Below are 21,864 nucleotides of genomic sequence, written 5' to 3'. Positions count from 1 at the left end.
CTTTTTGTCAAAATCACTTTTTTGTTATCTCGCAAAAATCTCTCCTGATGTCCGTACTGTGTGTGCTCTGGTTGTGCGTTATATCCTACTTTTGATGTCTGCAAACTAACATATAAAATAGAAATAATGCATTTTATTTGAGGACGCCTTTCAAGTAACTCAAGGTTGTCTTATAAATGCCTAAATAAAGCTCTCGAAAAAAATGAAATGGAAATTAATGGGCAGATAGTTTGTAAGCAATGGCAGCTGATAGCCTTCATACCCAGAGCCGGCCCAAGCCTTCAAGGGGCCCTAAGCAGAACATGATTAGGGGGCCCCTCTCCAATTGTAGCACTGCCCAAATTATTGACCTTTGTTCAATTTTATTCACACACCCAGTGTTTTCCGCTAGTGACTCAAATCTCCAGCTGGGTGAAATATAAGACAGCCGAGATCCGAACCGTCGTAGGGGTATGCCCACCCAGGAGATTTTTTTTTTACGTTTTTAAAGTGAAATGCATTGGGGCGCCCTTAGCTCAGTTGGTAGGGTGTCCCCCCCCATGAGCCTCGGCCAGCAGCCGACCCGGGTTCGATTCCAGCTCGCGGTTGTTCTCTGCATGTCACTCCCCTCTCTGCCCCATTTCAACTTTGTCTCTACACTATCAATAAAGCATAAAAATGCCAAAAAAAAATCTTAAAAAAAAAAAGAAATCCATGAATCTGGTGCACTTTTAGAGGAAAATTAAGAGGCTAAATCTGAGGAATTTTGTGTGAACAAATGATTTGGAGACACTGGGTCGGATTAATTAGAAGCTATTGAAGAAAGGCACATGGATTTTCCATAAAAATATTAGTATAAAATAAAATATTATGGAGGGTCCTCTGGGTTTGGCTTGGAGCTCTCTATCTTTTTACGGGACATATTTCTCTGTAATATAATGAATGCGTGTAAATGCAGTGAGAGGAACAAAGCAGAAGAAATCTGTTGTCCAGCTATCTTTTTTTCACAGACGAGGCTGAAATAGGCTATAGACTATACACAGTGCATGGGCAACTGAAGGTAGCCCCATTTCCAAATGTTTTTAGATAAACTCAATACACACTGTGCATGGATGTGAAAGTGATGTGATCAGTTAATTTCGGATTACCTCCCAGATGAACTGATTCAATTATTAGGCTATGAATTATCCAGAGCAAAAAACTGTATTCCTTTTTTGTATGATAACTTACATTTGCATAATATGATGTCAATATATCAAAAAAATAAATGTTTTGGAGGGGGCCCTCCTGGTGGTCAGGGGCCCCAAGCAACCGCTTAGTTTACTTATGCCTCGGGCCGGCTCTGCTCGTACCCATCGTGATGGTGAGTCATGGGGTGTGGAGGGTTTTGTAGATGAGCAGAAGGTTTTAGTATCAATCCGGTAATATGCAGGGAGTCAGTGAAGTGATATGAGAACGGGGGTCAATGTGTTCAATTTGATTTGGTGCGTGTGAAATATTTCTAAAAAGGTTATTTATCTGTTGCATTGGGCGTGTTTTTCCTAAGATTCCATGTAATGATCTGGGCGGATGATTATCGGATGATTTGGAGCTTGTTGAGCGGTTTGGTGGGGAGGGACAGTGAGAAAAGCATTACAGTAAAGTCTATGTAACTAATGCATGGATCAGGACTTGATAGTGGATTGATATAGGGATGGGTGAAGTCTGGAGATAGTAAGAAGGGGGATTTTTATTTCAGGTGCAAAGCATACTTTAGTTTAGAAGGTGGAAGAAGACAGTACAGGTGATGTTTTTATGTGAGGTGCAGAGCAAGGGACTGCTGTCAAGAATGAGGCCTCTGCTCTAAAGTTCTCCGGAGAAGGGAAAAGTATAACATTGACTCGATTTAAATGAATGCATAATATATTTTAATATATAACATTAATCATGCATATCTAAATCAAGCATTATCATGCATCATATTTAAAATACCCTGATCTTCACTTTCTCTACGGTATTTATTACCATACTAAACATGAACTGCAACCACTTAAACAGTGGCTACAGAATGTAGTTAATTAATAGAATATATCTTATTACGTAAGATTTTTTTTTTTTTTAATTATCCAAACAAATGTAACCGTACTGCATATTTCACTGCTGACCAAACATCCCCTTTTCAGGTATTTATACAGTTTTGTCTGCACATCCAACCACTCCAAGTAAGTTGAACATTGACTCACATATCAGGTGGCCTTTAAGGATCTATCTGCCTTATGGTCACTAATACACGTTTATGACTTTCTCCCAAATGTGGATCAGTGTATGTAAACCATTACATAAATGATAGGGCTGTCAAGCGATTAAAAAAAATCATCTAATTAATTACAGGCTCTGTGATTAATTAATCTAAATTAATCGCATACTTTTATGACACTTTTATACCTGTTTATAAACGGCTGTATAGCCTGCTACAGTTTGTTTCTCTCTCTCTCTCTCTCTCTCTCTGTCTCTCGTAACTTCTTTCTCCACAACAGACAGTGCTGCACTGCCACAGATGCCGATGCCGATTCATTGTTCAAGTCCCAACAAGTATTGTTGTAGATGCGCTTCTTGCCATCAACCCCAGGAAGTACATGGGAGAGGACAATTTGGACCCATTTTCAATAAATCTCTCTGCACTTATCATATCAAAACAAATAACCCATATTTTTAATCTTTCCATCTCCTCTGGTATTGTTCCTAAAGTCTGGAAAAAAGCTCACGTCATTCCATTACATAAAGGGGGTGACAAAAGTGATCTTAACAATTACAGGCCAATTTCCAAACTCCCATGCCTGGCAAAAATTCTAGAATCAGTCATTAATACTCAGTTGAAATCCTTTTTATCCAGTGCTTCCATTTTGAGTCCATTTTAATCTGGTTTTAGGGCAGGCCACAGTACTGTATCTGCTGTCACTTTGGTCTTAGACAACATTGTTACAGCTATCGATAAAAAAATGCACTGGGCAGCACTTTTTGTTGATCTGTCAAAAGCTTTTGATACTTTAGATCACCATTTGCTTTTAGAGAGGCTGCATGAAATTGGTTTTGATTATTCTACATGTAGCTGGTTTAGGGACTATCTCTCTGATAGACAGCAGTCAGTTAAGCTGGGAAGCTACCAAACTGAGTTTTTAACAGTTACAAATGGTGTTCCGCAGGGCTCAATTTTAGGTCCAGTCCTATTCACAATTTACATCAATAACATTGTTTCATCACTACAAAACTGCCATGCCCATTTGTATGCGGACGACACTGTACTGTATTGCATTTCTGATTCAGTGCAACAATCTGTTCAGAACCTACAGAGCTCTTTTAACACCCTGCAGAACTGTCTAGTGGATCTCAGGCTTGTCCTTAATATAGAAAAAACAAAATATATGTGCTTTTCCAGAGCAAGAATTACACATTTTAATGATCTTATTATTCACACAAATAATGGATCTCATATTGAAAGAGTCACTGAATATAAATATCTTGGCATCTGGATAGATGAAAAACTCTCTTTTACATTTCACATAAAAAATCTTGTCTGTCGTCTCCGACAAAAGATTGGCTATTTTTATAGGAATAAAGCCACCTTCCCGTTGTTCAGTAGGAAAAGGATTATTGAGGCAGTTTTTATGTCTGTCCTTGATTACGGTGATGTGGTTTATCGGCATGCATCTCGTTCATGCCTTAAACTCCTAGACTCTGTATTTCACTCTGCTTTGAGATTCATTACAGGAGATGCTTATGATACACACCATTGTGTTTTATATGAAAAGGTTGGGTGGTCCTCCCTTAAGGAGAGACGTGATGCACATTGGCATATTTTTATATATAAAGCTCTGACTGGAAAGCTACCACTATATTTGACAGAAATGCTGCTTATTTCAGATGGGCTTTATCAAACCCGCTCAACTGACATGCTCATGTTATATGTCCCCTATGCCCGGTCTGAGCTTGGTAAAACCGCTTTTAGCCATAGTGCCCCTGACTCCTGGAACAGCCTACAACATACAATTAAAATAAATACACTCATAACTGTTAACCAATTTAAAATTATTATTTTGAATCAGCCCCTCTACACTTGTAACTGTTTTAATTAGGCTATTATGTCTCTCATTCAATTGATCTGAATGTTTTAAATTGTTGTTGTCTGTGTGTGTGTGTGTGTGTGTGTGTGTGTGTGTGTGTAAACTTGTTATGTATTCTCATTGTATATTGTGTATCTGTACAAACTCGACGTCATTGTAAAAGAGGGTCGAGGTTAAATAAAGGAAAATGAAAATTAATTCACCATCGTCGTACTCATAGGCAAAAATATTGACACACACACACGCACACACAGGGCGGGTGTCCTTTTACGCGGGAGACGAGACAGCTAGCAAACAAAATTGAGACACATGGAGGAAGATTGAGAGATACTGTTTTGAACCTACATTGTTGCACCCACTAAATCAATAATGCACAGACACTGCGGAGAATAAAGTAAGATGTCTTCCTACCTTCATGCTTATTTGCCCGAAGCATAAACCGTCCATAGAGACCTCGGCCCCGCCCTTTCCCCTGCTTCTCTCTTTACTTTTCTCCCTTTTACCCGTGCGGGCTGTGTAAGCAAGCTACAGGTGCAGCTGCGCACCACTTTTGCACCGGGTCAAAGGGCATTATAGAAGTGCGATTAATCTGCGTTCATTTTTTTAATCGCGTTCATTTTTCTGTGATTAATTAATCGAAATTAGCGCGTTAATTTGACAGCCCTAATAAATGATAATAAATAATAATAATATTTTTTGTTATCAACCTGGTAATGTACAGGGATCCAGGGAAGTGACATGAGAATAGGGTGTTAAGTGTTCGGATGATTTGCTGTTAACTCTTAATATATTAAATGGTATTTATCTGTTTGGAGGCTGTTAAGCAGTTTGATGGGGGAGGCCAGTGAGAACAGCTTTTCTGTCATCACCGTGACAAATGGCTGGATCAAGACATGAGTTCTGGATTGATACAGGGATGGGTGAAGACTGGAAATAGTGCAAAGGGAGATGTTCAATGTTAGGTGCAAAGCATAGTTTATTAATAAAATATCTTATAATTTATTTCTGAATTCCTTTTAATGATCAGTTTTTCTCTCATCAGTATTTGATCTTGTTTCTGTCTTGTTTAGTTTTTTGTTTTTTTTAAAAAGTCTCCTGTGGACAGGTGTTGAAAACTAGCATTTATGCTAATACACTGAAAACAATGCATCTGGTTTGTCCAATGATATTGTCATGTCCATGTCAAATAAAATCTACTATTATAACAGTTTAACAAAAGGAAAATATCCAAACAAATTGAGTCGTAAAACTCAATTTGTTTGGTGATCAATATAATATATATGGGGAATCCCGCTACCGTCCTCCCATGCCCCCCTGCCAAGACCTCTTGCCCCCCCCCCCCCCTCCCCTTCGCCACCCCATAAAATTTTCCAGATCCTCAACTACCAACTCGTACTGCATATTTCTATCCTGTCCAAACATGAACTATTTTTTAGTTTTGTTTGTGAATCCCACTATCAGTAAGTTGAAATGGCTTCAAAACAACATGAATGAACGTATTTCAAAGAACACCTTTGGCCCGCATATGCTTTTTTAAAGTACCCTCATTCATGGCATCTTGATATAGGACTTTAGGGAGAGGGTGTTTGTATTGTTCAACTCATCTGCCTTCCACTATAGCCTGCATTGATGTCACCACACGCCATCACTCACAGAAATTCTACTGCATACGCTCAGTGTGTGTTATCTATTATCTGACCCAAACCCAGGTCTAGGGGTTAAAGTGCATAATCAGATAGCACAGATCAGACAGAAGGAATAACACAACTCTGTCTTGCTCTGTCAGCAGTCTCTGGCATGAACAGGGGAATACCGTGAGTGTCTGGGGGAAGGTAAGATTGTGTTGTGAGAAAATGCACAATAGGCTTTTTGGGAGTTTTGGAGTGGCTAAATAGATTCAAAGTGTTTATTGTCATATGAGCAGTAAGATACGTGTTCTCAGTCATACAATTAAATTCTTCCTTTGTTTTCCACAGACTGAATGCCAAGAAAGAAACATGAACATATGCAATATACAAGTAAAATAGAAAAGAAAGCAGCAACAATACAGAATATACAACTAACAAGGCAAATAGAAGTGCAGCAACTAGGTAAAACAACACATTTAAGATAAAATAAAATAAAACTGAATGGTGCAAATGCAAGAAAGTGTGCCGTTGTGCGTAACCAAAATGTAAAAATGTAAACAGTGGTGGCAGTCTGGAGGTAGAATAATGACATTAACAACAGTTACAGCAGACTCCTATCTGTTGTTTAGGAGTCTGAGGGTCTGGAATGCCAAGCAGATGGTGTTTCTGTTTTATTTGCTGTTGCTTGGATGAATGGAATCGAATTAATGATGATGTCTTTGTGCTTCTTTCACAAGGGTATAAACGGTGATGAACCCCCGCAGCTGACAGTTGAGATTGGGGATCCACACTTAGAGGAGGAGACGGCGGTGGACAAAAGTGCAGATTTGGTTTACTCCCTGGATGATAGGCCGCCTTGGTACCTTTGCATTCTGCTCGGCTTTCAGGTAATATTTTCTGTCTATAGATAGTACAGTAGGCAACACCACTGATACCACTAACACCTCTTGGTTTATGGGGAACGATTTTAAGTCAGGGGTAAGTCCAGTGAGCGTCCTTATAGGCAAGAACCTTAATGCTAACTGTCACTTTGGACCAACTAATGCTGCGGCCTGCTTCTGACAAAAACAAGGTGAATACAGTAAACAGTTTTTGTAAAATCAAAACAAATAGCTGAATGAGCCAAAAGAGTTCACCGGTGCTGCCAAGATGGTGGTCCTTCTCTCTCGCACAACCACCACTTTTAACATTACATGAAATGATTTTATTAAATGTAGATCAAATGAACAAAAATACATTTCTAAGAGTCTCTTTAAAAATGAAATCTCCGTTGACAGGCATCCAAGATGATGAGAGATCAAAGTATTTAGAGCAGTAGTCCTAAAATACAATTCTTGAGTCGTGCTTGCAATAATATTTTCATGTATTTATCTCAAGAAAACGTAATTTTACTCTCTCATGATCACAAAATAATAATGAGAACTTGAATCAAAGGAAATAACCTTCTTTCTCTACTTATCACATGAAAATTATTTTATTTTTATTTTTTCCCCTGATAAAATAATAATATCTATATCCTAAGAGTACTACATTGCCAGCATGGCCTTCTTTGGCATGTAATCTTAATCTATGATTTATCATAAATTCATTGTACAGTTATGTAGACAAGTGTAGTATAGTGAATATAATGGATGTTTGTTAAATAACAATATATTTTTGTCATGTTAGTTTCAATGCCTTCCTAATAAATAAACATGGCAGTCTAATTTCTCAAATTTGAAACCTTATTTTAGACTGTGACCCTTTTTTGGTAAACCTCTTCTTGTTTCACTTAAATTCATCATAGTGTTGAAATCTAATCCAGTGGCAGTCTATATGAATTTCAAAGTATAGTGAGAATTATAAAAGTTATTTTTATTAAATTATAAAATTATAAAAATAAAGTTGATTCATTTTTTTCCCTCAGCAAAATGTCCAACTCGCGCACAGTCATGTTTTCATGTTACTACATCCATGTGGGAAGTAAGCGTGTCTTTGAGCAGCTGCCATGTACAGGAAGTTAGTAATCCAACGTAATTTGATTCTGGCATCAGACCTAACATCCTCTGATCCAGTGGTTCTTATCCTTTCACAACAAATTATGCTTCCATTTCTCATGCTGGAGAAGGAAACTACTTTGTACTTTAGCGGTGACGTTTAGAGTAAGAAAAAAGTGTTCTACACAGAAAAACGTATGTTAAGATAATATTTCTTACATATAGGGCAATGTAAAGTACAAAGGACATAACGAGTATTACTGGGACTTCCTGGATATTTTAACCCTAATCCTACTAACCTATTTGACATACATGAACAACCGACGGGGTCCCTGGTGACACCGCAAATAAACTAGTGGAAAAAACAACCATCATAGCAAAATGTTAACTGCACAGAGTCAAAGCAGCCATAAAGCATGCAGGTACTTTGCCCACTGCAAGTAACGACCGGATGTAATAGGACACCCTGTCGTAATTTTTGTCGAAAACTGCATTTGAAATAATGTACTGGGACATCCTAAAAGCTTTTTTCTTGCTGCCATACCAAATAGCATGGAAGTATGAGAATTGGAACACAGTGCAAGTTGCTCTTCCTTCTTGTCCCACCCACAACACAATGATTAACTTTGAGAACTCTTGTGTCCCAAGCTCGGACAACAATCAGTTCTGTCCATCCGTATGAAATGCAGTTCCTTGCATTGGACACTTCACTTTTTATCTGTACTCTCTTTCCACTCGTTTTGTGTTTATTCAGGTCTCAGGTAGGACCAATAAACAATCTTGTATCTGAATCTTGAATCGGAGGCTGCATGGATATATTGACCAATGTACGGACTCCAGTCATATACAGTAGGTTTGTGGAAAAGAAGTGTTGGAAATAGGATGAGAAGCTTATTTTAGTTTTAGTTTTAGTTTATTGGTTTAGTTCAGGGACATTGCACACTAATCAACATTCAAAATGTAAGTGAGCCAGACTTAGCCTAAGAGGTCATTCGTCATCCGTTATCATTGCGTGAAAAGGAGCCACTGGAGGTTGTGTGGGCATCTGATGAGGATTCCCCCAGGGCGCTTCCCTAGGGAGGGGTTCCCGGCCGGGCCAGGTGGGAGGATGGCCAGTGGAAGACCCAGGAATAGTTAGAGAGATTATATCTCCACGCTAGCCTGGGAACGCCTCAGGATCCCCAGTTGTTCCACAGTTGTTAAAGGGATGGTTCAGTATTTTTGAAGTGTATATGGGGTACTTAGGCATAGTTATTGTGTTACCTTATGGAGATGGCCATCAGTCACTAAGGAGTTCAGGGGAGAAGTTGCTGTAGCAATAGTCAGCCTAATACTGTTGCGAAGGGGACCAGAAAGAAAAAAAAGTTCTCCCACATACAGTACACATGCCAACCTAAAACATAAATATCAGTTCAAACGTAGGCTAAACTGAGATTTTTTAAGGTAAGACACTAACTTTATACCTTAGTACCCCATACAACCCCCCTGCTGGAGCTGTGGACCCCTCGACCCCGCCCCAGATAAGTTGATGTGTGAGTGAGTTAGTGAGTGCCACTGGACATATCTTCACCGGGTCTTATGAGTGGTCCTCGGGGAATCCTCTCTCGCCAGTTTCTTCCGTCATTAGACTGACCTTTAAGCATCTTCCTTTGATGGGAGAGTTATCGACTCTAAAATACCTCCATAAATCTGGTGCGGCTAATCAACATCTGCCTCCAATGTTTTTAACCAACACCAAGACACACGGACACATGTGCAGTGGCGTGTGCATGACCAGTTAAGCCATAATTTTGTTTTTGTTTTTATGAATAGCTCATTATTACCAACTTTTCAAGTCAAATATCATGCACACTGATGGCTGTAAATTACACTTTAGGGGGTAGGACCAGACAAGTAAAACAACTTCTTCTTTCCTCTTTTGCTCGTAAACAATGTTATTTGAGTTGCCAATTTCTTGCTTATAGTATGTTGCTGATGATCACACTATTTCTAAAAAAGTTTTATTTAGCGTTTGCATTATTTTAAAATGTTTAATACATTGACTAAAACAAACAAAAACGTTCACATGTATAATTTTCCCAATTTAAATTTTAAAATGTTTGATCATATACCACACTTATTGGTCTTATATTAGAAGATAATGACAAACTGTTTTACTTGTTGACAAACCAAGACATTTCTCCCACCTTTAAGACCTACTTCATCGGTGGGAATATGAAGGTGTACTGATCTCTGAGAGAAAAGGCAGAAAGAGTGTTTTATGGTCTCACTGTCTAACCCTACATGTTACTAGTGTGACATAACACTATAAGGTTAGGATTAACAGGACAGCTGGGCCAAGGGAAGACTGAGGGAAGAAAAACTTAATTAATTAAATTATAATAGCGATTTTATAATGATAGAACGCCGGTTCCGTATGGGTGAAGTATTCCTTTAATGTCTCCATGTTTTCAGTACTATGTTTGATACTTAGCTTACAACAACATCTAGTAACATATCAGTTGATATGAAGAGTTTTTAGCATCTCATTTTGCCATCATTCCCTTCTCTGCGGTCTTGAAACCTTCGCAACAGAAATAATGACAAATCAGAGTGCTCCGGTGGCGTAGTGGATAGAGCGTGTACCATATCGGCTCCGGCCTCCGTTGCAGTACTCGTGGGTTTGAGTCCAACCTGTGGACCTTTACTGCAGGTCATCCCCCCTCTCTCTCTATCTCCCCATTTCAACTCTGTACTGTAAAATAAAGCCTAAAAATGCCAAAAATTATAATAAAATAAATAAATGATGACAAATGTCTTCATTTTGAGAAACAAATATTCTTTCCATTAACATATTCAAATTAAGACCAGATGAAAGCAATACACCATCATTCATTTGTTGTGAGTGGAAAAAGTTGTTTAACCTTCAAAAAGAGTCTTCAACTACATTTATCCCACTTTGGTCTGTCCTCCACAGCATTACATCCTGGCGTTTGGAGGCATCATCGCGATCCCGCTGATCCTGGCCGAGCCCCTCTGCATACAGGACAACAACATTGCCAAAAGCCAGCTCATCTGCACCATATTCTTTGTTTCGGGATTATGCACGCTGTTGCAGACAACTTTCGGCTGCAGGTAACTGAACTCCCCCTCTCCCTTATTGTCCCAGGGCACCAGGCAGTTTGAACTATAGGAAGTCCCGAGACCACACAAGAGAGATTGATAGAGTGCTCGGAAACTTCCCAAACACTTCTGAGATTTGACAACTTCAGCTTGCGTGTGAACCTCTATGTACTCTGACCCTCTGCGGAGTGGTATTTATTGGCGTGTGTGTGTGTGTGTGTGTGTGTGTGTGTGTGTGTGTGTGCATGTGTGTGTTCATATTGTAGGTAGTGCTGTTAGTCTAGGTTTATTATTTACTACTACCGGTACACACCTCTGGAATGTCCCTGTTATGAATACTCCCAAGATGGAAGAAACAACATCAAGCACATTTTTTTTTGCTATGAATGTTTTACACCTCTGACGGTAAAAAAACAGGAAGTATTCAAAATCCTTACACCTCTGTGCCTTATATACCAGGCACTTAAACAGTGTAACATTTGATTTACCCTTCAGGATATGTTTTTCTTCCAGACCTGTGGTTCTCCAAGTTTACACATTCTAAATCATGAATTTCCTTTAAAGAAATGTAAAATCCTGGGAGCTTTTTGGCGCTTTGATAGTAAAAAAAACCTTCTAAAATGTATCATCAATCTCTCTACTTTAAACACAGTGCAGCAGTCAAACACACACACACACACACACACACACACACACACACACACACATACAGTACATTCAGTACAGGGCCCCACACACTCTTTCCTGCCCCCTCAGCACTCCTATAACAGTAAGCCTGAGCAAATAGCTAATGGTTTTGTTACCACCGCCCACATAGCTTAATGGGACGAAAATGAATTCCGAGAACAACTTTGACATTGAATAATGACTAACTTAGTCTTTATTTTGTATTGAATCCTTATTGCACCACAGGATTGCGGTGTAAAATGCTTACTGGAAAATCAGACAATATGGATAAACACAAACATACAAACAAAAGTGAATTGAATAAATGACAAACAACATAATACATACATGCAACAGACCACATTATTTCATGCAAAGCCAATGTGGAAACATGTTTTTTCCATTTTAAGTTTCAAAACAACTTGTTTCAAGTTGGAGTTCTAGTTTTTTTGTACAGACAATTCTGATGTATGTTTATGTTGAACATGTGAGGAAATAGAAATGAAATAAAACAGTAAGATAGCAAATTATATTTAGTTTTTTTTGGGAATAAATTCACGAAACAAAGTAAATGACCCAACAACATATGTATCCAATTTAACATGAACGAAAAGGAGTAGTAAGAACTTTTTGAATACCCTCCTTTCTCCACACTCATTAATTTATAAAGCAAGTAGGTCTTGAAATTCAAATGTCTATCTATCTATCTATCTATCTATCTATCTATCTATCTATCTATCTATCTATCTATCTATCTATCTATCTATCTATCTATCTATCTATCTATCCCTCCCTCCCTCTCTCCCTCCATCCATCCATCCACCCATCCCTCCCTCCCCTCGCTGACTTGCAGGTTGCCAGTTCTCCAGGGTGGGACCTTCAGCTTCATCACCCCGACCCTGGCCATCCTGGCTCTGCCCAAGTGGCAGTGCCCGGCCCCCAAAGTGCCCGTGCTCCTGTCCATGCAAGCACACAACGACACCAGCCCGCTGCAGGGGGAAAGCTCTGACGAGGTGTGGATGTCAAGAATGCGTGAGGTATGTGAAATATTCACCTGAGGCTTGAGGATATGAGAGGATGTCTCTCACTGCCTTACATGCACCTTTTAGGGACATTTTTTTTTTTTTACTACCTTCACCTGCTTACGCAAACAACAGTATACATCAACAAGACTTACAACCAAGCAACTGTCATGGCCATGTTGGGTTACGGTCAGATTTATTTTTTTATAAACTAAAAACTTAAGGTTGAGATTTTATGTTTTATGTTTATGAAGCCATTTAAGGTTGGAGGTCAACTCAGGTGGCAGAATATTTCAGGAGACTTGGATGAATTATGAAGCTGTAACTCTTTATTCTCAGCCAACATAGCCCTGGTGGAGACATTGAGGTGGTTTTCGAGGACCTTGGACAGTGATGACTGGGATAAATAATCACCATAACTGGGGGAGACAAGGCTTGCTATGTGTTGAGTCTGCGACAGCTCTCTTCTGTCTCTGTAAGGGGGAGTATAATGCACAGCTATCTCATCTGATTCTACCTGTCTGATCAAAGGAACCAAATAGGCTAGGTAACAAGTGCCACGAGAAAAATCCTATGGCACACAACGGTAGGCTTTGTCTCCACATACCATGTATATTCTCTCCGGCAGTACTGACTGATGCAGACTCACTTCTACTACAGTGCTACAGCTACTCTGGCCTAATTTGTCATGCTGTTCTTTGCCTGTTCCATGGAAGCACAAAGAAACATTTATAAGCTTGTGAACTGAGAGTGGGGGCAGGTAGACTGAACAATCATGCAGGGGAGTCTGAATGTTTTGTACAGGCAGAGTACAATCATGCACTCTGACCTTAACTGACCCTACTGAATAAGTGCCGAACCATTGCTGTAAATAAACCATAGCTTACAATAGCAGCGGGGGCATGGGGCATTGGGACCAAATTCAGCTTAACATATTAGAACAATTTGTTTGAGAAAGTGTTGGTTGAATTTTGTATTGAAATCCTACATTAGTGCACATTTGCAGGTGTACAATACGCAACAAAGTGGTGCAATTAAAACATGGGGGGAGACTTTGTTTATTCACAGTTTTGACCATCCTCTGAGCAATGCTGTCATATTGAGCAGATTTCATTAAGTTACCTGGATAGGTTGGAGTGTAACAATCATCTGCATCGTCATTGAACCTAGAAGCAAGGTCATTCCAATTGTACAGGTCATAATCAATTTTGTTGAACGGAAAAAGGCTAACCATTGAAGAGTGAATGGATTACGGCATATTTTGACACAGCCAGTAATGACTTAAATTACGATCACATGCATATTCTACCATTAGACCAATTGCAGAGTTGCCCTTTCTTACACTCAGATTTTCTGCAGCTCTTTTCCTCCTTTTGGTGCGGACTTCTCTGTTTCGACTTATACTACCCGTAGAAGCCAAATGTTATCTACAAGTGTCCGTCTGTTATGCACTGTGTGGCCATTAGGTGGCAGTATAATCTTGCCCTATAAAGGCATGACAGGATCTGATGATTGACAGGTGTTTGACCCGGAAGGGCAAACGGTTTTTGACCGCTGTTGTTTTGCATCGCTATGAAGCTGCACTTTGAATGTAATTATTGCACGGTGGAATAAACTTATTGTATGCTACACAAGAAGAATTCGGATGATATTATTTACAACTCAAGAAAGCGAATAGTGAAGAGAAAACAAGCGCGTCAGCCAGGTGATCTGGGTCGAACCATCTCAGTAGCTTGAAGCATCAGCTTAGCTGCTTTAATACTACCTGCAGTGTTGCCTGGTTAAGCAGGTTTAATATAAGCGTCTGGAATGTCTCAATATTTGGCCTAAATCATTTCAGCATTCGGTCATTGTTTTGAACGCCCGTATCTCCTCCAATTTCAGTGTGTTTTTTAAACAAACGTACTATATCACATCAGTCACAGATGCAGGTTTCAAAAGTGTCACTTCTAAAGCGAAATAATCAGGACCACACTTAACCTAGCTGAACTAGCTTCATTACTCAAGTTCATTTTAGGACCAGCTGAAGTCCGCTTATTCCCAAGGAAAGGATTTTTTTTTTTACTACCGTCACCTGCTTACGCCAACTACAGTATAAATCAACAAGACTTACAACCAAGCAACTGTCGTGTTGGGTTACGGTCAGATTTTTTTTTTCTAAACTAAAAACTTAAGGTTGAGAAAAATATTTGGGATTTATGAAGCCACCTATGGATTTAGGTCAAATGTTTCTCACATCTTTAGCAAGTTGAGCAAAGTGTTTCAATTTTAGGATCATTTTGCAAACAACAGCGACTATATTTCTTGTTGCTTTCACACAAATTGAAATGTGTTTCACTTAATGCACCGAGTAAAGTTATCAACATGGTGTGGCTGTTATGATGATACAATAGTTGATAAAAGGTGATTTTTTTTTTTGTAATTAGGTTACTTTCAAGTTCTAGATGAGATGAATACATATTGAATGTATTTAACCTAAAATGGTCTGTTTGTATAATTTTTTTATATGTCATGTCATTCTCCCATCTCCCATTGGAGATGTGAATGGGCACATTTAAGTTGCACTAAATAAAAATATTTGAGTTGACTTAATAAACCCTTGAATTTAACTGAAATCAAAAGGTTCACGTAAGCATGTAACTCAAATGGTTAAGTCCTGCAAACATTTGACCTTTAAGTTCATCAAAGATTAAAGGCAACTGGTTGGCTTTACTGCTTTGAGTTCTGTTTAATTATAGGGATTTACAAGCGGTCAAGTAGGGCAAAGGCGTGTTTCATTTCAAAATGTAACTAAAAAACAGCATGGCATTTAAAAGAAGAATGATTGAGATATAGATGGAGGGAGAGAGAAGAACGTCTCTTTCGGTTAAATTAGCAAACGATTGACTCCGCATGTGCCGGCAGGTCAGGGTCAGTGTGTGAAGTAGTGGTGCTTTAGAAAGGCATAAAGCATAAAGCCTGACACGGCCGGATGGAACACAGTCAAGCAGAAAATGTCCACTTAAAAGTCAGAATGCGCATTATCATTTGATTGATTTGGGAAAATGTGCAGGGGGCACATCTGCGTCCTATAGTCGGGGATCCCCTTGCCTCGCTCTCAGACAGAAACTAAAGGTATCTCTGTGTGTGTGGGGGGGTCTTTCCAATTCAGATTTATTTTTGGGAAACAAGCAGTTAGTATAGGTCAAAGTCTTGGGTTTAAAAAAAAAAAGCTCAAAGAAAATGTGGATTTATGGCCGCCACGCTGAAATGTTTTGCCCAATTTGAAGTTCAAATGAAGCGGAGAAAAAGTAAGGTGTGTTTAACTGAAGGCTGTGATGTGAATACTAATGAATGATACGAGTACTGAAAAGCATTATTTAATCTTGTTCCTTGGACACCGTTGGTTTACTACGTCATGCACAGTTGATAACCAAACCAGCTGTTGTTCACCTTTTTATGGGTGAAAGCGATAGGAAATGTTTGACTTGTGGTGGTATTTATTCAGTTTTTATACCAATGTCATTGATCTTATTTATGGCTACTGTTTCTGTGCTTATGCCTTCTCTGCCTGTTACGATGGAGTAAAAATTAATAAATAAAATTCTGATAAAAAAAGTCATAATTCAGCAAAACATATTGCCAGTAACCTAAAACCTTTAGGGGCGACTGTGGCTCAGTTGGTAGAGCAGGTCGGCCGATGATCAAAGGGTTGGAGGTTCGATCCCTGCCCTGTCACCTGTGTCATAGTTGTTGTGTCCTTGGGCAAGACACTTCACCCACCTTGCCTCGTGTGAATGTTGATAGTTAGCCTGCTATCGGTGTATGAATGTGTGTGTGAATGGTAACGTGGGAAAGGGAAACAGGTCTCCCTTGCAAAAGAGTCTTCGGTCTCAATGGGATTTACCTGTATAAATAAAGGTAAAAAAAAAAAAACATTATCGCAAGAGCAGTCTTATGACAGCGTGCTTGTCAACCTTTGCTTAGCATCAGGCCGTGGCACACACAGTCAACAGCAATTTATGATTACTGTGCTGCTGATTTATTTTATCGTTTAAATATTGCTTATTTCTTTCTTTTTCTTGTTTGAAATAAAAACATCAGAGCCGGCCCAAGCCTTCATGGGGCCCTAAGCAGAATATGATTAGGGGGCCCCTCTCCAAGGAAAGCGCCGCCGGAATTATAGATAGATAGATAGATAGATAGATAATTTTTATTACAGACTCTAAGTCCAGATAATACAAAAGAACATAAAACAATACAAACAGCGACAACGACAACAACAACAACAACAACATACAAGGTTGTCTAGCAACCCCCTATTAAAAGACACTTATACCAGTATAGACCTTTATTAAATGTCATTCACACACCCAGTGCTTTCTGCTAGTGCCTCCAATGTGCAACTGGTTGAAAATAGTAGCCAGCCGAGATCCAGACCCTCCTATGTGGGTCCGGGGGTGTGCCCCCCCGGGAGATTTTATTTTACGTTTTTAAAGTGAAATGCATGAAGCTGGTAGCCTGGCTCCGCCCGCCTACCTACTTCCGCTCAATTTTCATTTCACTTCAGTAGTCAGTCTGGGTGTGCGGTGTATTCATGGGTTCCTGCTCAGGCAGATTTCTGCCGGTCCAATCAGCGAACAGAGCGAGTGGCTGAGAACGATGACGTCGAAGTCGCGCTCCAGTTTCAGTTGAATAGTCCGACTTGGTAGTTCCGAGTTCTGACCTGTCTGTGTTCCAGTGCATCTGCTCGGGAAAGTATGGACGCCTACAACCTTTCTCATCCAAATAACTAAACGTTAGGCTCTAGCAAGTTACCGTTGCCAGGTACGGTAGATCCATAGACTACAATATGTAGTGAAGTCGGAAATTTCCGAGTTCCCTGTACAACTGAAACGCACCGCCAGAAGCCGGCTCATGACATACGTCTGACCAAACGTGATGGTTGGCTAATCCAGAGTTGCACTGGGCAGATTCAATAGTTTTAAACTTCGACAGACACCCGCCTCCAAGTGAGTGAACGTTTGCCATTACAGCACTTCCAGACCTTCTGTACAAATGAAATGAAGTATGATGGTCTGGTAGCACCAGGCTATGAAGCTGGTGCACTATGAGAGGAAAATTAAGAGGCTAAATCTGAGAAATTGTGTGTGAACAAATAACACTGATTCAGATTAATAAGAAGCTATTGAAGACAGGCACATGGATTTTCCATAAAAATAGAAATATTAATATAAAATAAAATATTATGGAGGGTACTCTGGGTTGGGCTTGGAGCTATTTTTCTTTTACTGGACATATTTCTCTGTAATATAATGAATGCATTTAAATGCAGTGAGAGGAACGACGCAGAAGAACTCTGTTGTCCAGCTATCTTTTTTTCACAGACGAGGCTGAAATAGGCTATAGACTATACACAGTGCATGGGCAACTGAGGGCAGCCCCATTTCCAAATGTTTTTAAATTAACTCAATACACACTGTGCATGGATGTGAATGTGACATGATCAGATAATTTCGGATTACCTCCAAGATGACTTGATTCAATTATTAGGCTATTAATTATCTAGACCAAAAGATTGTATTCCTTTTTTTGTATGATAACTGACATTTGCATAATATGATGTCAATATCAAACACACAAACTAAAAAAAAATAAAAAAGAGGAGGGCTGGCGGTCGGGGGCCCTAAGCAACCGCTTAGTTCGCTTATGCCTCGGGCCGGCTCTGAAAAACATGTTCAATTAAATCCAATTCATTATCTCAGTTGTAATCCCTAGGACTAGATACGTTTATTTACTCTCTCCTACCTCCTTTCGAGTAGAAAGTGTGTCTGTTGTTTATTTTATTTTAGTTTTGCTTTTGTTTTTTATTTATTCATCTATTACACTTGTTTTTTTTAATTGCTTGCATGTTCGAAATAAAGACAATCAATCAATCAATCAATCAATCCCTTCTTTGTCCACAGATCCAGGGAGCCATCTTGGTTGCCTCTCTGCTGCAGATCTTTCTGGGCTTGTCTGGTCTGGTTGGTCTGGTGCTGAGGTTCATCGGTCCGCTGGCCATCGCTCCGACCATCAACCTCATCGGCCTCTCGCTGTTCATAGAAGCTGGGAAGAAGTCTGGGGGCCACTGGGGCATAGCTGCACTGTGAGTGACTAGTGTTTTATACTAGTGTATTGTTCCAATTTCTTTTTGCTTTATTGGACAAGGAGTTTCAATCCCTGACAATTCTGCACAGCACTTGTCTTGAGTGGTGTTGAAGACACGTTCTTTGATGGGATGACTTTAATGATGAACACTGATGTTTTCACCAGTACGACACACGTCAGTTGTGTACACCGTTCTCATCGGAGTTTATGCCTCATATGTATATATTATTTTAGCAAAGGGTAGGCTATATAAAAACAATTCTAGCACTGTTCCCAGTCAGATAAAAATAAATGGTCAGATTTTAAATGACAAGAATGAGATTGGTTTAGCTTTTAATAAACATTTTTTAGCTGCTGGTCAACTCTTTCAGAATGGAGGACGTACACCTTCTACAACCAGTAGTAATGTACCGCCTGTCTCTCAAACTCCTATTTTTAGCCTTGTTCCAGTTCCAACAAGTGTTGTTGTAGATGCGCTTCTAGCCATCAACCCCAGGAAGTATATGGGAGAGGACAATTTGGACCCATTTTCAATCAATCTCTCTACACATATAATATCAAAACAAATAACCCGTATTTTTAATCTGTCCATCACCTCTGGTATTGTTCCTAAAGTTTGGAAAAAAGCTCATGTCATCCCATTGCATAAAGGGGGTGACAAAAGTGATCTCAATAATTACAGGCCAATTTCAAAACTCCCATGCCTGGCAAAAATCCTAGAATCAGTTATTAATAATCAGTTGAAAACCTTTTTATCCAGTGCTTCCATTCTGAGCCCATTTCAATCTGGTTTTAGGACAGGTCACAGTACTGTATCTGCTGTCACTTTGGTCTTAGACAATATTGTTACAGCTATCGACAAAAAAAAGCACTGTGCAGCACTTTTTGTTGATCTGTCAAAAGCCTTTGATACTTTAGATCACAATTTGCTTTTACAGAGGCTGCATGAAATTGGTTTTGATTATTCTACATGTAGCTGGTTTAGGGACTATCTCTCTGATAGACAGCAGTAAGTAAAACTGGGAAGCCACCAAACTGAGTTTTTAACAGTTACAAATGGTGTTCCGCAAGGCTCAATTTTAGGTCCAGTCCTATTCACAATTTACATCAATAACATTGTTTCATCGCTACAAAACTGTCAAGCCCATTTGTATGCTGACGACACTGTACTGTATTGCATTTCTGATTCGGTCCATCAATCTGTTCAGAACCTTCAGAGCTCTTTTAACACCCTGCAGGACTGTCTAGTGGACCTCAGGCTTGTTCTTAATACAGACAAAACAAAATATATGTGTTTCTCCAGAGCAAGCACTATACATTTTAATGATCTTAATATTCATACAAATAATGGATCTCAAATTGAAAGAGTCACTGAATATAAGTATCTCGGCATCTGGATAGATGAAAAAGTATCTTTTAAATTTCACATAAAAAATCTTGTCTGTCGTCTGCGACAAAAGATTGGATATTTTTATAGGAACAAAGCCACCTTCCCGTTGTTCTGTAGGAAAAGGATTATTGAGGCAGTTTTTATGTCTGTCCTTGATTACGGCGATGTGGTTTATAGGCATGCATCTCATTCATGTCTTAAACTCCTAGACTCCGTTTTTCACTCTGCCTTAAGGTTCATTACAGGAGATGCTTATGACACTCACCATTGTCTTTTATATGAAAAGGTTGGGTGGTCTTCTCTTAAAGAGAGACGTGATGCACATTGGCATATTTTTATATATAAAGCCCTGACCGGAAAGCTACCACTCTATTTGACAACAATGCTGCATATTTCAGATGGGCTTTATCATACCCGCTCAACTGAAATGCTCATGTTATATGTTCCATACGCCCGGTCTGACCTTGGTAAAACTGCTTTTAGCCACAGTGCCCCTGACTCCTGGAACAGCCTACAACATCAAATTAAAATAAATACACTCATAACTGTTAACCAATTTAAAGTTATTATTTTGAATCAGCCCCACTCCAATTGTAACTGTTTTAATTAGGCTATTGTTCTGTTTTATTCAATTGATCTGAATGTTTTAATTGTTGTTGTCTCTTTGTAAGCTTGTTGTGTATTCTCATTGTATATTGTGTGTAATTCTCGACGTCATTGTAAAAGAGGGTAACCCTCAATTGATCTTTCGAGAATAAATAAAGGAAAATGAAATGAAATGAAATGTACACACTGAACAAAACCATGAATGCAACACTTTTGTTTTGCTCCAATTTTTCATGAGCTGAAATCAAAGATCTAAGAAGGTTTCCATGTACACACATGGCCAATTTCTGTAAAATTTGGTTCACACATTTGTTTAATTATGTGTTAGTGAGCACTTCTCCTTAGCCGGGAATCCACCCACTTAACATGTCTTTCACTCGCTGCGTAAAACCAATGCACATTACACCTGCCATCACCTTTTGGGCAGCACTTAAATTTACACCTGTAGGTAGGCTGTTGACATTAACGATCTTGCCTCACGGCCTCCACACACATCCTACCTCTACTGTGCGTCTAACTTTGTCACTGACCGTGTAATCAACCTAGAGCGGCCACACATCCAACATCAGACGCGCTGCAGACGGCCGTCTGAGGCACGTCTGCAGCGACGCTCCCCTTTACCTCAGGAGGCTTGCCTATTTTTTTCTGAGAGTCGCGCGTCTCTCTGCTTCAACTGATAGAGAAATATTCTGCTGAGAGTCATATTGACTTCATACCGGCAGCTTTCGCTGTAGTTTCACCTTTTCCTGGTGTGTCCCTTTCAAAATAAAACTTCCAAAGCGAAAATGTGGCAATAAAAAAGGCAATGGGGCACACGGATTACTGTCCAGACTCAATATAAATCACATGCATCATAAATGACACGCAAGAACTTCATTTTTAATGGGAATTATCTATGAAAACTCTATGTAGAAAGATAGGGCTTTTAGTAGCAGCAGCAGCTGCTGAGACCTTCCATGTGTGGCTGAGAAAAGTCAGAGAGAGGCAGCAGTAAGACAAGGCAACGCGCTCCAGAGGTAGACGCAGGATGTGTGTGGAGGCCGTAAGGACCCTCACCGGATGTCGCGCCGTGACAAGGAATCTAACCATGGTTTTCCCATACCAAGCCTGGTGGTGTAACCTACTTAGCTATCCAAGTCAAGTCAAGTCAGCTTTATTGTCAATACCTTGTCACATCCCGGCTCAAGCGAAGGACAATGAGGAAACCACACAAGAGAATTAGTTTAACCAAATAATAATTTATTTAAACCAAGTTTAAAGTAATCT

General features: G+C 39.5%; 1 protein-coding gene across 1 annotated transcript in view; it reads left to right on the top strand.

Moving 5' to 3' along the window:
* The window catches only part of LOC307251202 (solute carrier family 23 member 2), a gene marked incomplete at both ends in the record, with an annotated part of 50,108 nt that overhangs the window by 5,007 nt on the left and 23,237 nt on the right, over positions 1 to 21,864 (top strand). The window contains 4 exons of the mRNA XM_080028523.1: positions 6,445 to 6,594; positions 10,640 to 10,797; positions 12,305 to 12,488; positions 18,419 to 18,600. Coding sequence (XP_079884649.1) covers positions 6,445 to 6,594; positions 10,640 to 10,797; positions 12,305 to 12,488; positions 18,419 to 18,600 — 674 coding nt within the window. The remainder of the gene's footprint in view (positions 1 to 6,444; positions 6,595 to 10,639; positions 10,798 to 12,304; positions 12,489 to 18,418; positions 18,601 to 21,864) is intronic.

This window comes from Ammodytes marinus (assembly GCF_949987685.1).
Source record: "Ammodytes marinus genome assembly, chromosome: 5".
Taxonomy (NCBI): domain Eukaryota; kingdom Metazoa; phylum Chordata; class Actinopteri; order Uranoscopiformes; family Ammodytidae; genus Ammodytes; species Ammodytes marinus.
Note: the sequence above shows the minus strand (reverse complement) of the source record. Positions and strands in the feature narration are given on the sequence as shown.